General features: G+C 39.2%; 1 protein-coding gene and 1 pseudogene across 1 annotated transcript; both read right to left on the reverse strand.

Moving 5' to 3' along the window:
- Window positions 1-74: 74 nt before the first annotated feature.
- Window positions 75-2,308, reverse strand: LOC108880128 (putative elongation factor 1-alpha-like 3; annotated as a pseudogene).
- A 3,192-nt stretch (window positions 2,309-5,500) lies between these two features.
- On the reverse strand, window positions 5,501-14,301 carry LOC108880127 (NACHT, LRR and PYD domains-containing protein 14). Its single transcript, XM_018671567.2, has 9 exons — window positions 14,138-14,301; window positions 11,557-13,177; window positions 9,812-10,156; window positions 9,301-9,468; window positions 7,844-8,014; window positions 7,500-7,715; window positions 7,232-7,405; window positions 6,172-6,345; window positions 5,501-6,023 (listed from the first exon to the last, which is right to left on the reverse strand). The coding sequence occupies exons 2-9, from the start codon at window positions 13,158-13,160 to the stop codon at window positions 6,008-6,010; spliced, it is 2,868 nt and encodes a 955-aa protein (XP_018527083.1). The 5' UTR covers window positions 13,161-13,177; window positions 14,138-14,301; the 3' UTR covers window positions 5,501-6,007.
- Between the last annotated feature and the right edge of the window lie 64 nt (window positions 14,302-14,365).

Raw genomic sequence — 14,365 nt, forward strand, 5'->3', positions numbered from 1 at the left:
AATTTAGAAGAGCTTGATAATAGGAACGCTTAAATCTTTCAAGTTTGTTCTACCAGTTACACAACAAAACCCACAACAACACAGCCCACACCTCCAATCTTGTAGACATCCTGCAGAGGCAGGCGGAGGGGCTTGTCAGTGGGGCGGGTGGCTGGATGGCATCCAGAGCCTCCAGCAGTGTGGTGCCTGAGGCATTACCATCTTTACGGTTGATCTTCCAGCCCTTGAACCAGGTCATCTGTGGAAGAAGCACAGATTTTTAAACCAGCAGCTATTGTTTAGGATGCAGAAGTGATGTGTGTATTTGAGATTACACATGTAAGACCTTTGTTTTATTTTTTTGAGTAAATAAAGCAGAAAAAGTACATATAATAAAGCTGTACCCAATAATGAAAACTATTATTGCTAAAACTCACAACATATATAACTTTCAATATGTTTAAAGTCATGAGTCATTAGGATCTGTATATACCGTAGTGTATACATTGATATGTTATTACAGAAATGTGCAATATCATACCCAGAGTAGGGCTGGGTACCGAACTTCAGTTCATTTTAGCAAGATTAATGCCAATAGTGCGCGAAGGAATATTTGCAAAAAGGACATCGTTGCTAAGGCAACACGACCAATTTGATGAAGCCTTTGAACGTGCATGGAATCAGCTTACAAGCAGGAAGTTGCTCCGTGCACGAAGATTTAAAGGTCCTTGGTATGCAGCAGTTAACATTAGACACTGACTTGTCACTTGTTCTTTGTACTGAAAATTATTTGTTGTATATTTTATGTTAGAAAACTGCTGTTTGGTGGAAAAATGCCAAAGCTGAAAAATAAACCTCAAGATTTATACCATAATATGTAATGTAATTTGTTAGAATAGATTTGATAAAATTGGTATCGAAAAAGTATTGTTCAGGAACCGGTATCGAAGTCAAGTTATCAGTGTCAGTACAGTATCGCAAATTTTTAACAATACCCAGCCCTAACCCAGAGTATTATAAATGTTCAGACTCTCACAGCAGACTCACATTAGGGCTCGGTTCCAGCATATTGTCACCATTCCAACCAGAGATGGGCACAAAGGCCACAGTGTCAGGGTTATAGCCATTTTCTTGATGTAATGCTGACTTCCTTCACAATCTCTTCGTAGCGCTTCTGGCTATAGTTGGGTTCAGTGGAATCCATTTTGTTGATGCCCACAATGAGCTGCTTCACTCCCAGGGTGTAGGCAAGTAGGGCGGTTCACGAGTCTGCCCATTCTTAGAGATGCCAGCTTCAAACTCGCCCACCACCTGGCAGCCACAATCAGCACGGCACAGTCGGCCTGAAAGGGTGGGAAGGAGAGGGAGATATGAAAAAGCCTTTCAACTGATCTGAGTTTTCCTCCTCCAGTACGTTTATGTCTCCATCAGGCATTTTCTCATTTCTTACCCTTCTTCCTCCTCTCCCCCTACCTGAGAAGTCCCGGTTATCATGTTCTGATGAAGTCCCTGTGTCCTGGAGCATCAATAATAGTAACGTAGTACTTGCTGGTCTCAAACTTCCAAAGAGAGATATCAATGGTGATACCACGCTCACGCTCTGCCTTCAGCTTGTCCAGAACCCAGGCATATTTGAAGGAACCCTTTCCCATCTATGGGATGTGGAAAGTAAGAAAAAATACATGTAAATTTTACCTTACGTATTTTATCTTTAATAGATGCTTTTGCCTGAGGCACCATACAGTACCATTACTGGCAAAACTCTAAATAATCTTGCACATACATACAGGACAATTCTATAAAATTTGTGTTTAACTGACTGAAAAAAAACTGAATGAATGAGAAAAATCTCAGCATATGCTACTGTGACTCACATTACATTTAAGCTAAATCTACAAGCACCACTTTCTCCAAACGTTTAAGGAACAAATGAATCATATTTTTTTGTGCTAAATGCTTCCAGAGTTTTTGCATTAACACATAATCGTACGGTAACAGGACATAAATTACACAGGACAAGAAACAGAAATAAATGTGATACTATTTAGTAAAGACACCAAATTAAAACGGGGAGGACACGAGTAACAGAGTGCGATTACACAGTAGAAATTTTTTTAAAACATTTTAAATTCATATAAGAACAATGTGAGTCATACCTCAGCAGCTTCCTTCTCAAACTTCTCCAATTGTTCTCTTGTCAATGCCCCCACACTTGTAGATGAGGTGGCCAGTAGTGGTGGACTTGCCTGAGTCGACATGTCCTATTACCACAAATGTTTATGTGGAGCTTCTCCTTCCCCATAGCAGCTCACCCTAGAAGATAAGAGAGATTCCTGCAAACAGAAACCAACATCATTCATTCATTCATTATCGACTCGTATACTGCTTATCCTTAAGGGTTGCAGGTCTGCACCCTGTGATGAGTCAGTGTTGTCAGTTTTATTTTGCAGCCAGAGTTTTGTTTGCTACCTGTTATTTCCACCACAAAATTGAATAAGACTCATGGCTTGTGTCTGGCATAAAATTACAATGCACAGAAATAATACGTCAGCAAATTATAACACAAGTGATTTTTAAGAGACAATGAGAAAATTTGTTTTTCAGCCCTTGATGTTAAAATGGTACAGTCTGAGGTGTCTGATCCACACAATCATGTATGTATGACTTTCATTAAGTCAGCCTCATTTCAGGAAGTTCTGTTTTATAGGCGTATAGTGGGAGGGTTTCTGGGTTAGAATAGTGGGTGGGTAAGCAACAAATTGACATAATCAATACAAACAAAAAAATCATACTAGATTTTACTGTAATGATCACATATTGCTAACGACAGCAGACGTTTCCAAACCAGATTGGGTAAAACCACATTTATCACCCTGATCAGAGTTTTTCACCGATATCATTATGTGCAAAGTTATTACTTTTTAAAACATGTTGCCGTGGGAAATCACAGTGGTGGCCAACTACTAGAGAATGCTCAGCAAATACTAATTATGTTTTAGGAAAATAGAGGGAAATAGGATCTTGTGGAGATTTTTCTAAAAGTTAAAGGGAGTCCAGTGCACAGAAGGACACAGTTACATAATATTAAGTCAGCAATCTGTTTAAGTCATCAACTCTTAATGCTGTATTGTTAGTGTTTGGTGATTTGGTAGAAGTTTGATTTGGTTGAAGTTTGGCTATACGTATCAGGGGGCTGGAGTTAATCCCAGCCAACACTGGACAAGAGGTCAACAACATTCAGTGACACTCCACCCCCCCCACCCCTCAAAACGGCAGAACCATTCCTTTACAGACAATAACACCAGGATTTTACTTGTTTGTGTCCATAAAACCCTTAAGTGTAATTATCTCATTAGCTGTGAATGTTAAGCTGCTGCTGCCAGAGTGCAACAAGACGAACATATTGTGCGTACAGAAAAGGTGCTCTGCCTAAGTTCTGGCACAAATGGCACTATAATTAACCTGTGCAGAGAAGGCATGTCTTGTTCAAAGTTTGTCAAAGTCAGTCAAACACTCCAACACTAGCATGTTTAGCCCACATTAGCAGCAGGTATGTGCTTTTAAATTATAAGAACACAAGGTGACCTACACCCAAACCCATTTCTAAGTCCACTTGTCTCTACTCATAAATGTGGGAAAAGGAAGAGAGAACTACACCTACTTGTAAAATCCCTTCAGTGTATGACAGACTCCAAAATTCTCCTTGCTTTACTGGACATGTTGGCTGAAAGGCCTCAGACTCTTTACAATTTTTTATTGATTTCATAGATGAACCTCTATTCACTTTTTCCTCTCCATATATTTATTATTGTCTCCTTTTAAACTATTTAATATGGTGGCTAAATGTACAATGAGTGCTGTTTTCAAATATGCCTTTAATATTTGCACCAACATAAAGGGAAAAAAACGAATGAGGCTAATTAGCCTAACACTTGACTAGTATACAGCTATTTATTCCAGGGCTATACTAACTTCAGTTACAGCCTACGCAGCGCCTTGTCGTATGTATCACTACATTTCTGAGTAGTTTCCGAATAATTAATGTTAATAACTTTAGCTAATCCGTGGAGAAACTTTCAACTAACTAACTAGCTTAGCTAATGGTTATATTCCCGCCTTCTCGCGCCATTGTGTGCCTCAGCAAACAAACTGCCATGGCTAATTTAATATTAAGTATTTAAACCTTATAGCTACATAACTTTAGCTAATTTGTTGTTTGTTTTATAATTGTATCATTAGTAAAGCTAATGTTAAGAAAAACCGGAAGATGGAAACTTTCGTGACTGCCTTCCTATAATGGTTTCCATTTTGCATATTTATTTATAGACTTCTGGACCTATCCGGCCCCTTACCTGCAACTGTCTGCCCCCTGTCAATAGCTAAGCTACAGTCTCCGCTAATCGATAAAGCTCGCGACACTGGTTGACTATTGCATCACTCTCCCACAATGGCACGCGCCCACGTGCACAATCGCCTGAAACTGTACGATTTTAATCTGCGCTGACTGAACTTTTATCTGACTGTATCAATTGGACTGCATCATCACATCACACATCTATTTTACTCTCGGAGAGAAATGACAAAAGGTTATCTTAGATTGTTAAATGCTGAGTTCACATCACGAGATATTAAACGAAATTCTTCTGGTTGTTCGTATTTTCAAAGTCAACACATTCTACACAAAATAACACAAACCTGCCCATTTTATGATGATTTTGATTAATATTTGGCTTTGGCTTGACAGCACAAAATTCATTACTGTTCCCATTCAAACATCCTATTTAGTTTGATATGAATGTCCTGATAACATGGATTAACACGTAGTAAAATGTCAGTAAAGGACATTTATGTGAGACAATGCCGCAATGAACAGACATGCAGTGACCACTGACACTGCAGAGTTGAGGGCGTTTTAGAAAGGTCTGCATGTCTCAGCATTCACCTTGCAGACGGTTACACAGCAGTGTTGCTTTTACTGTGGCAGCAGGATGATGATGGACAGAGATGATTTCCGCATGACTGTCATTTGGAATATTTCTCCGCTGAAACTGCGCCATACAGGCCTAGCCTGCAAAGCAGCCCGCTCTGGTACCAATCCACACCCTCTACACTTTTTTAGCACAGCTCTTTTTGATCAAATTACCATGACATCAAAGCCACACACAGCATTCAGCTATCACTTTCGAGTCTTAGTACAATGCACTTACATAACAGTTATTATAAACGTCCCAGAAATCATTCAGCTCTCTGTAACACGTCTATCAAAAGGCATATCGACAACATGAATCCTGTTATTGTGTTAGATTAGAATACATCTTTTACCCTACCTTCTCCTCAGAGGTGCGTTCACTGGTTCTCTGCGATGACACAGGAGATGCAGCCTACTGTGCTCTGCTGAGACAGACGCAGCCAAGGTACCGCTATGTCAACTGGCGTCAAACGCGTCATCTACTGAAACTACGAGGCTTGGCCACTAGATGGAGCACTACCCTAACACAGCAATGAATCAGCACCATACCGAATAAGCAAAAGGCAACTAATTTATTCGGCAGGTACTGATATTACATATCATTTCAAGTTCTGCATTACATCCAACAATGTATATAACGAGGCACATAAATAATATCAGAAAGGCACATAATATCAACTATCAGAAATTTCCCTCTCACTTGTCTCTGCATTATCTTACTTTCAATTGCTACACAATGAAACTTTGAAAGAACATTTGCTTAGGTTAGAGCTAAGACACTAGATTAAAAAAACACATATATATACATTACAAAATGATTTTAAAAAGAGAGAGAGAGAGAAGAAAAAGATATTGCTTTAAGATACCCTCTGGGTATATGCACATATCTGAAAATAAACTTTAAACTGAGTAGATGAAGCCAATTGAATGAAGAAAAAATGGACTAAGCAACACTTGATATTTTTGCTACATCATGCACTGAAATACAAGGACATTTAGTCTGTCTCTGAAATGTGAGCCAGTTTGGTCAGTTTGATTCCTTGTTTTCTGTCTGTCTCCTCAATCTGCTGAAACACTGAAAAAAAACAAAAAAAAAAACAACATATGACATTTCTAACCACAGTGCAGGACAGAAGGAGAAGAAGTGAGACTGGAATATCTGCTGTGAGCTATCATTGAAAACATGTGCAGGTTTTAAACCAACATCCATCATCTGTACTTACTCTATTGTATGTAATGAGTATTTCTGGCTCTTTGTTAGTTCCATAAGTACTCTGATTCCTGAGTCCTCCAGACTGTTGCCCATTAGATGCAGCTCTGCCAGATAGTGAGGGTTTGACTTTAGGGCAGTGATCAGGAACTGAATGCTCTTTGAGCTCAGGCCACAGTTCCGCAGTCTTAACAGAAACAGAGAAACAAGTACATGAGCTCACTTTACCCCTTAAATGCAAATAAGATTGTACATTTCCATAGTCCAGCCCCAACTGTCCCTTCCACATCAGGGTGGCTGACAGGGATAAAATACTCAATCATGGTATATGTTATTTTTTTATCATGATAGTGATATATATTATAATACATTTTCTGGAAAATCAACTGAGAAACTGTTAACGGATATACAGTAACCATATTTGATTAACAGGTTGAACAAGTAACGAAATGAAACCACTTCACATTGGTGCAAAAATTAAGCAATCTTGATCCACCACTACTTCTACATACAACGTTTGAATATTCTGAATAGTTATATACATGATATACAGTTGCAGAGAACACACAAAATGTCTGTCATTTTGAGTAAGAACACTCACTACATGGCTATAGGTTATCTGGACCCATGTTTTGACTGGGCGGTACGGTGTGCAGTGGTTAGCACTGTCACCTCACAGCAAGAAGGTTCTGGGTTCGAGCCCTGGTTCAGGCTTTTCTGTGTGGAGTTTGCATGTTCTCCCTGTGCCTGTGTGGGTTCTCTCCAGGTTCTCCAGCTTCCTCCCACAGTCCAAAGACATGCAGGTTAACTGGTGACTCTTAATTGCCCGTAGGTGGGAACGGTTGTTTGTCTAGATATGTTGGCCCTGCAATGGAGGGGCGATCCATACAAGGTGTACCCCGCCTCTCGCCCAATGTCAGCTGGGAGAGGCTCCAGCCCCTCTGTGACCCTTAATGGATAAGCAGTATAGATAATGTATGGATGGATGTTTTGACTGAAAATACATAATGAGTTAGTTTTTATCTGGGGGAGTTACTTCCTCGAAACGTGATTTCAACAAATAAATAACTTACGATAGCTTCTCAAGTTTACACTGGGGGTTTCTGAGTCCCACACACAGTTTCCTCACTCCCTTATCTTGAAGGTCATTGTCAGACAGATCCAGCTCAATGATATTGCTGTCTTCTGACGCAAGTCCTGATGCAAGCTCTGCACAGCACTCATCCGTCAGGCTGCAGTGGCTCAGGCTGACATGAAAAAAAAGTGATGTTATAGCATACCATTCTTCCAACAAAATTGAAAAGATACTGTGATGAAGAATTGAGTTTTGAAATGACTCACTTGAGAGTTTTCAGATGGCTGTAGGGATTCTCCAGCCCAGTTGAAATTTCTTTTACTCCTTTGTCTCTTAGGCAGTTCATGCTGAGGTCAATTTCTTTTAGCTCAACTGCCTGCCAGCCTGTTTTTTGCATCCATCCACTGTAGAGCTGCGAGACTGAGCCTAGGACCTTTGCCAAGAAAATGCAACCCCTACCAGTGATTCCACATCTTGAAACACTGAGGGGAGATAAGAGAAAATGTCATTAATCAATGCTTTAGGGCTACTGAGTGATCAGCACATGAGAATTTTTATCACAATGCAGCAGAGTCAGTCAGTAAGTAATCAGAGAGGAAGGCATCCTTACTTGAGTTTTTCCAGACTACACCACGCATACATGCCTTCACAGATGAGTGCAAACCCTCTATCTTTTAAGCTGTTGTTGCTCAGATTGAGTTCAACCAGACTGCTGCTTTCAGACTTCAGAGCCTCCCCAATATTTCCACAACTTGACTCAGTGAGGCCACAGTGGTACATCCTGCATACAAAATGTTGTGAAATCATTTATTTTCTATTCATATATGCTGAGAAGCAGAGCTGAATGCATTTTATATTTTATATTACACCATATTCCAAATTATTATGCAAATGATATTTTTCTCTGATTTTGCTATATAGTAAATGCAAATGACACTCAGCATAATTTTCAAGTCATCAACTGTTAGAATATAATTCAAATGTTTTTGAACAAACCTCCCAATGATAACATCATTAAAATAATATAAAAAATAAAAAACTTAAGATGCACTGTTCCAAATTATTATGCATAGCATGAAAGGACAAATGTAAATACACACTTGGACACATCTGATTTATATGATGTATCAGTCATGCACTGTGTATGTTGTTTAGCCACTCCTTTTTAGTCGCCTTATTTTGCCTCAACAGGTTTGTTCTGTTTTATTCCAGTTACACAACTGTTACTGTTACTTTAATAAACTTCTTTAATGGAAATGTTGTGCTGTAAGGAGCTGCAGTCTTGAAGACTTAAATCCAGGTAAGTTAGTCACAGATAACTGCAGCTGAACTCTTTAATGCCATGGGGGAAAAAAGCAAAGAGCGAAGTAAAGACCCACAACCGTCCTGTATTGAGCAATAACCTTCTCTAACGAGTTGATAAAATGCATAACAATGCACCATCTCATGCTGCATGGAATACCTCTGCATGATTGGCTGCTATGGGCATAAAAGGAGAGAAATTCATGGTGTGGCCTCCATCCTCCTCTGACCTCAACCCTATGGAGAACCTTTGGAGCATCCTCAAGCAAAAGATCTATGAGGGTGGGAGGCTGTTCACACCCAAACAGCAGCTCTGGGAGGCTGTTCTGACATCCTGCAAAGAAATTCAAGCAGAAACTCTCCAAAAACTCACATGTTCAATGGATGCAAGAATTGTGAAGCTGCTATCAAATAAGGGGTCTTATGTTAAAATGTAACTTGACCTGTGAAGATGTTTTTGATTGAAATAGCTTTTGATGTCAGTAAATATGACCTCCTAATGCTGCAAAGTCAACAAATGACCATTTTCAGTTCTTTACAACCTATAAAATGTTGTAAAACTCTGTTCTGTGTAATAATTTGGAACAGTGCATTTTAAGTTTTGTATTTTTGAAAAAAATACTGTTATCATTGGGAGGTTTGTTTAAAAAACATTTGAATTATATTCTAACAGTTGATGACTTGAAAATTATGCTGAGTGTCATTTGCATTTACTATATAGCAAAAAAATAATTTGGAATGCAGTGTATATTGAGGCATACTTACTCCAGCTTTCTTAGCTGTGATATATCAAACTTTGTAAAGAGCTCATTGGCCCCCTTGTCTCCAACCATATTGATGCTCAGATCCAACACTGTCAGGTGGTTGGAGTTGTCCTGCAGGGCTGAGGCCAGGTAATGGCAGCCCTTCTGTTCAATGTTGCACTGTGATAGTCTAGGATGGAAAAAATGACATAGCAACAGAACAGAAATGACAAACATGTAGAACAATAATTTTTAAAAAGCCAGTTGTCTGTAACCAATACATCTTCTTTACTTTGCGGTTTTTGTAGTTAGACTTCAAAGTCCCATTGTTTTGTACCTAATTCTGTGATTTCTTTCATTCCTTTGATTGTTTCAGCTGTCAGTCAGCCAGTCTTATCTGTGCCAGTTTACTATCATTTTCATTTTATGTGAAAATAAACACAGTAAAATGCTAGTAAAATGAAGATTCTACATTTTCATAGTTATAATATCACATTTATATTTGTATCAAGAAATAGGAAGTGAACACTTACTTAAGTGTTTCTAACTGGCATTCATGAGATCTCAAACCAGTTGCAAGATGTTGCAGTCCATCATCTCCTATGTCATTCCTGCTGAGATCCAGCTCCAGCAGTTTCAGGGACTGTGTTAGGGTTGTGGCCAGGTATTTACAGGCTTGTGAGTTCACTTCACAGCCTTGCAACCTGAGCGTTTTCAGTCTGCAGTTTTGATCATTCAGCCCCTCCACAAGTGCTGCGACTCCACTGTCACTGATGCTGTTGTATCCTAGGTCCAGCTCTCTCAGGTATGACTCTCTGGTGCTCAGGACTGCTGCCAAGGCTGGACAACACTTGTCTGTCAGGTTACAGAACCGCAGCCTGCAAGGGGATAGTTAATGACACAGGACAATTTATGCATGTCTTAGGATGGGGATGGCAATATTTTATATCTATATTTTAAGTCAATTCCATAGACACTGTCTTGATGCTATAAATGCTCACTAGAGCACCATACATGTATAAATACACAGCTGAAAAATTAAATGTACTATTTACTCCTGTTTGAGGATGATTCCTAAAAACAGTTTTAGGGAATAACTGACCCTTTTAAAAATTTAACTAGAAATGATTACCCATTTTTTAGAAATGTACATCTTCATGAGAAACTAATGGGCTACCATATTGTTGGTTTTGGTATCAGCCTTATCTTTTAATGAAGAATATAAATCACAAACATATAACAACAAATCCATTTTCACATCTTGTTAGTGACTTGTTACTAGCATTACAAATAATTTGTTTTGATTTTCTGAGGTTTTAAGATGACCACCACCCTCATATAACAGAAGCAAATGGAGTTATGTTTATGGTGTTGTGGTAAAACATTGAAAAAATACATCAAGAATTCAACACACCCTGAACAATATCCCAGTTACTAGGAACAAGACACAGAGGTCACTGTGAATAACTTGTTACTGGATCTAATTTTTTACTAAAGAAATGGTCTATAAAACTGTTGACAGTAAGGTCTGTGAATTATCCAGAGTATCTAGGACACTGTTCTGGTAAGAGCAATTACTAAAATCTAAAAGTTTCTACAAATCACTTCAACTGTACTGGAGTTTCAGAGGCAGATATGTCTGAATCGGAATCGCGTACCACAATGGATATGTGGAAAAACATAAATAAAAATTGTGATTTGGGTGAGGTGACCCTCAGATCCTTTTTTCAAATTCATTCTGATGGGACAGTCAACACAACAAAAAAGTGAGTTACTGTTAAGATATTTTATGGAATGCACAGGTGACAAATTAATGGAAAATCTAGAAGTGGATCTGGAACTCTGCTGGAGAGCTGGAAACCATTCTTCCAGAAGATATTCCTTCATTTGGTGTTCTGATGATGGTGGTGGAAAGCACTGTCAAAACACAGTGCTTTCCAAGTAGTAGTCAGTAGTCTAAAATCTCCTACAGGTGTTCAACTGGGTTGAGGTGACTGCAAAGGCCACAGGACATGATTCACATAATTATCATACCATTTAGTGACACCTCATGCCCTATGTTCTCCTGTTCTATGTCTCCACTCATTTTTTAGGTTTTTCCTTTAATTTGTCACTCGTCTGCATCATGGCCAGCGGACTACAGATGAAAACTAGCCTTCTGGCTAATTCTGGCTTTTTTAACCATGTATAATCATGTGTTTTATGAAATTGCACTGTCCCCTTTTAAATAAACTAAACTAAATGTAAATGATAGGGGCTCCAATTGGTAGGAACTTACATGGCTTTCCTTGACTTCAAAATAGCTGGTAGCTCTCTGAGGAGTTTTTCATCACATCTTGTGGATACTTGCATCTCAAAATTCTCCCTCATCCCTTCAAAAGCCTTAGTCCTTTGGATCATGAATTTCCAGTGCACTGGTGTCAATCCATGGATTGGAGAGAAGCCAAACTTTAGAAAGAACTTGACCTCATTCAGTAAAGCCTGGCTGTCATATTCCCTCAGACAGTGGAACAGAACCACAGCGCTGTAAGAAGTAATTTTCTCTAGGATCTTCTTCTTGGTGTAGTCAAACAGCCGATCAGTGGGCTCCAACATCTGACGCTCCTTAATGAGGCCAAAGATGAAACGTAGGAAGACATCAGATTTTCCCTCAGTGCTCTGCAGTGCCACATCCACCAGATACTGACAACATGCAGACAGTAAAGAATTTGCTTCAATGTCGTCAAGTTTAGCAGATGCAGCAAAGAACTCCTGTATGCTTGAGTGACCAAAGCGAAACACTGTGGTGTTATGCAGCCCCTTTTCTTCTCTCAACACAAGCGGACATTCTTTGGAGAAGGCTGACACTTCCTCAGCACTTATATCACTCTCCAAAAGATCTTCCTCATACATTACATTACCACCTTCTTCCATTCGAACCTGTGCCAGCTTTTTCAACTTGGTGATAATATCTGAGTTTGATGCTTTGACCAGATTTGTGTAAATCTGGGTAAGATTCAAAGGATTGATTTTAAACCCCTCATGTGCTTTTAAGTGAGTCTTCAAAACATTTGCCATGATGGTGCATATTGGAGGGATCTGACAAAGGAAGTCCAGACTCCTTGATATTTTCACATGGTTGATGGCTTTGTTGGCCAAATCATCATTACCGATGACTGTTTGGAAGTGCTGCTCCTTTTGTTCATCACTGAACCCTTGTACCTCAGTCTCTTTAAGCAAATAGCAATCAGGGATTTGTGTTGCCGCTGCATACCGGGTTGTTATCCAGACATGAGCGTTGGGAAGTAAAGTCCCCTTGATCAAGCTGGTCACAAGAACATCCACTGTGGAGACCTCAAAAACATCACTCACTGTTGGACAGCTGAATTTTAGCGGGAGATGGTACTCATCGAGTCCATCAAGAACCAACCACACATTGTTGTCATTAAGACTGGAAGGGTCAAGCTCCTTCAATTCTGGGTAGAATGTCTGGAGAAGTTCAAGTATGTTCAATTCATGTTTTAGCAAATTTAACTCCCAGAATGTGAGAGGAAACAGGAGGTGGATATCATGGTACCCTTTCCCCTCAGCCCACTCGAGAGCACAACTCTGCACTGTTGTTGTTTTTCCAACTCCACTCACTCCTAAAGTGATGATTGTTCTTTTGCTGCTGTTATGTTTGCAGTCACATGATAAAATATCTGTGAGCGGGACAGTTGTAAAAACAGCCCAAGTGTGAACGTCAGAATTGTCCACATATCTAAACTCATGCTCGTGCAAATTTGATAAATGGTAGTCCTGCTTGAGATCCCGATAGCAAAGTCTCGAAGGGAGTAATGAGTTTTCATTCAGTTCATGATATTTGCACTTAAGTGAGGTTTTGAGAATGGTTTGGAGTTCCATCACAGAGGCAGAGGTTCCTGAAAAGATGGGAAGATGATGAATGTTAATACAACAACAGTTGTTATGACTGCAACGGACCAATTTATCATATGAGGAAGTAAAAGTGTGTCTATTGCAAACAGAAATCTATGTGCTATGCATTTCAAATGTATGGCAAATGGGGGAAAAGAAAATATCAGTAGTGTCTCCTTTTGTAAAAATGTTATGTAGCATGTTTAGTATCTGTCACAGTTGTGTAAACTGTGGTTTGGTGTGCTTTCCAGCATTAATGTAGCTTACTTTATCATTAAACTTACTGGTGATTAAAATATCTGAGGGTTGGCGTCTTGTATTTAAACACACTTTGTGATCTATACAGAACAGAAACAGTTAACTGTTGTGAGAATACAGTCACAATCATTATTTTGCATTGTATAGAATTCGCATTTGTGACTAGACTAGTAGACTGTATCGACAGATAGCATACAGCATATTCAATAAATAATGTTTTCAAAAGTCAGTCTTACTCTACAGCATTCCAAAATCTGTCTTGTGCAGAGCCTACAGATTTTTTCTCAGTGTAGAATTTTGAGGAAGCAGCCATTGCAGACTCAACATTATTTCATAATGGCCACTTTCTTTTAAATATATGTATATATTTAAAGTATAAACAGAGACAATATTGTAAGGCACTGAGCCAATGCCATGACATATATTATCATAACTTCACCATTAGACTCACTTAAAGATAGTGAGGCGTGAAACCTCAAGTCGTTAAAACTTAATTTGCTTCAAATGTACATCAGAAAACGAAAGCAATGTTTTCCGTTACGCCCTTTCCTGAAAACTGCGTCTAGTTGAGATAAATAAAGACTCAACGAGCCAGCTAGATAGTCTTTCGTGCTCAAACAGTTCTGCTAACTAGATGTTAATGTCGTAGCTGCTGATGGCAAAACGTTATATTTATCTACTGGTCGATTATTTCGTGACAAACTTACCAAGAAACACGACTACACAACCACTCCTGTTGAGAAACGGGGACGACACGGTGTTGGTTGGAAAATTAGAAAAACGTCACGAACGAGATACCCGTTTAACACTCTATTTGTGAAAGTGAAAGTGGGGAGGCCGAGTAAAGGGGTTGGGCATGAATGTAAATACTGAAGATGGGTGAGTGTTCGCCGACACTCATAAACCTCAGCAGTGCTTCACATTATGCTGCCCCC

Source organism: Lates calcarifer, unplaced genomic scaffold (assembly GCF_001640805.2).
Source record: "Lates calcarifer isolate ASB-BC8 unplaced genomic scaffold, TLL_Latcal_v3 _unitig_847_quiver_1384, whole genome shotgun sequence".
Lineage (NCBI taxonomy): Eukaryota > Metazoa > Chordata > Actinopteri > Centropomidae > Lates > Lates calcarifer.

Bases quoted from the DNA above. Each gene is read 5' to 3' on its own strand.
- LOC108880127 (XM_018671567.2), bottom strand. From the start codon at position 13,160: ATGGAACTCCAAACCATTCTCAAAACCTCACTTAAGTGCAAATATCAT. The intron at 7,716-7,843 runs GTAAGGATGCCT...ATCTCCCCTCAG, and splicing joins TGTAGTCTGGAAAAACTCAA to TGTTTCAAGATGTGGAATCA. The intron at 7,406-7,499 runs GTGAGTCATTTC...TTTTCATGTCAG, and splicing joins AGCCATCTGAAAACTCTCAA to CCTGAGCCACTGCAGCCTGA.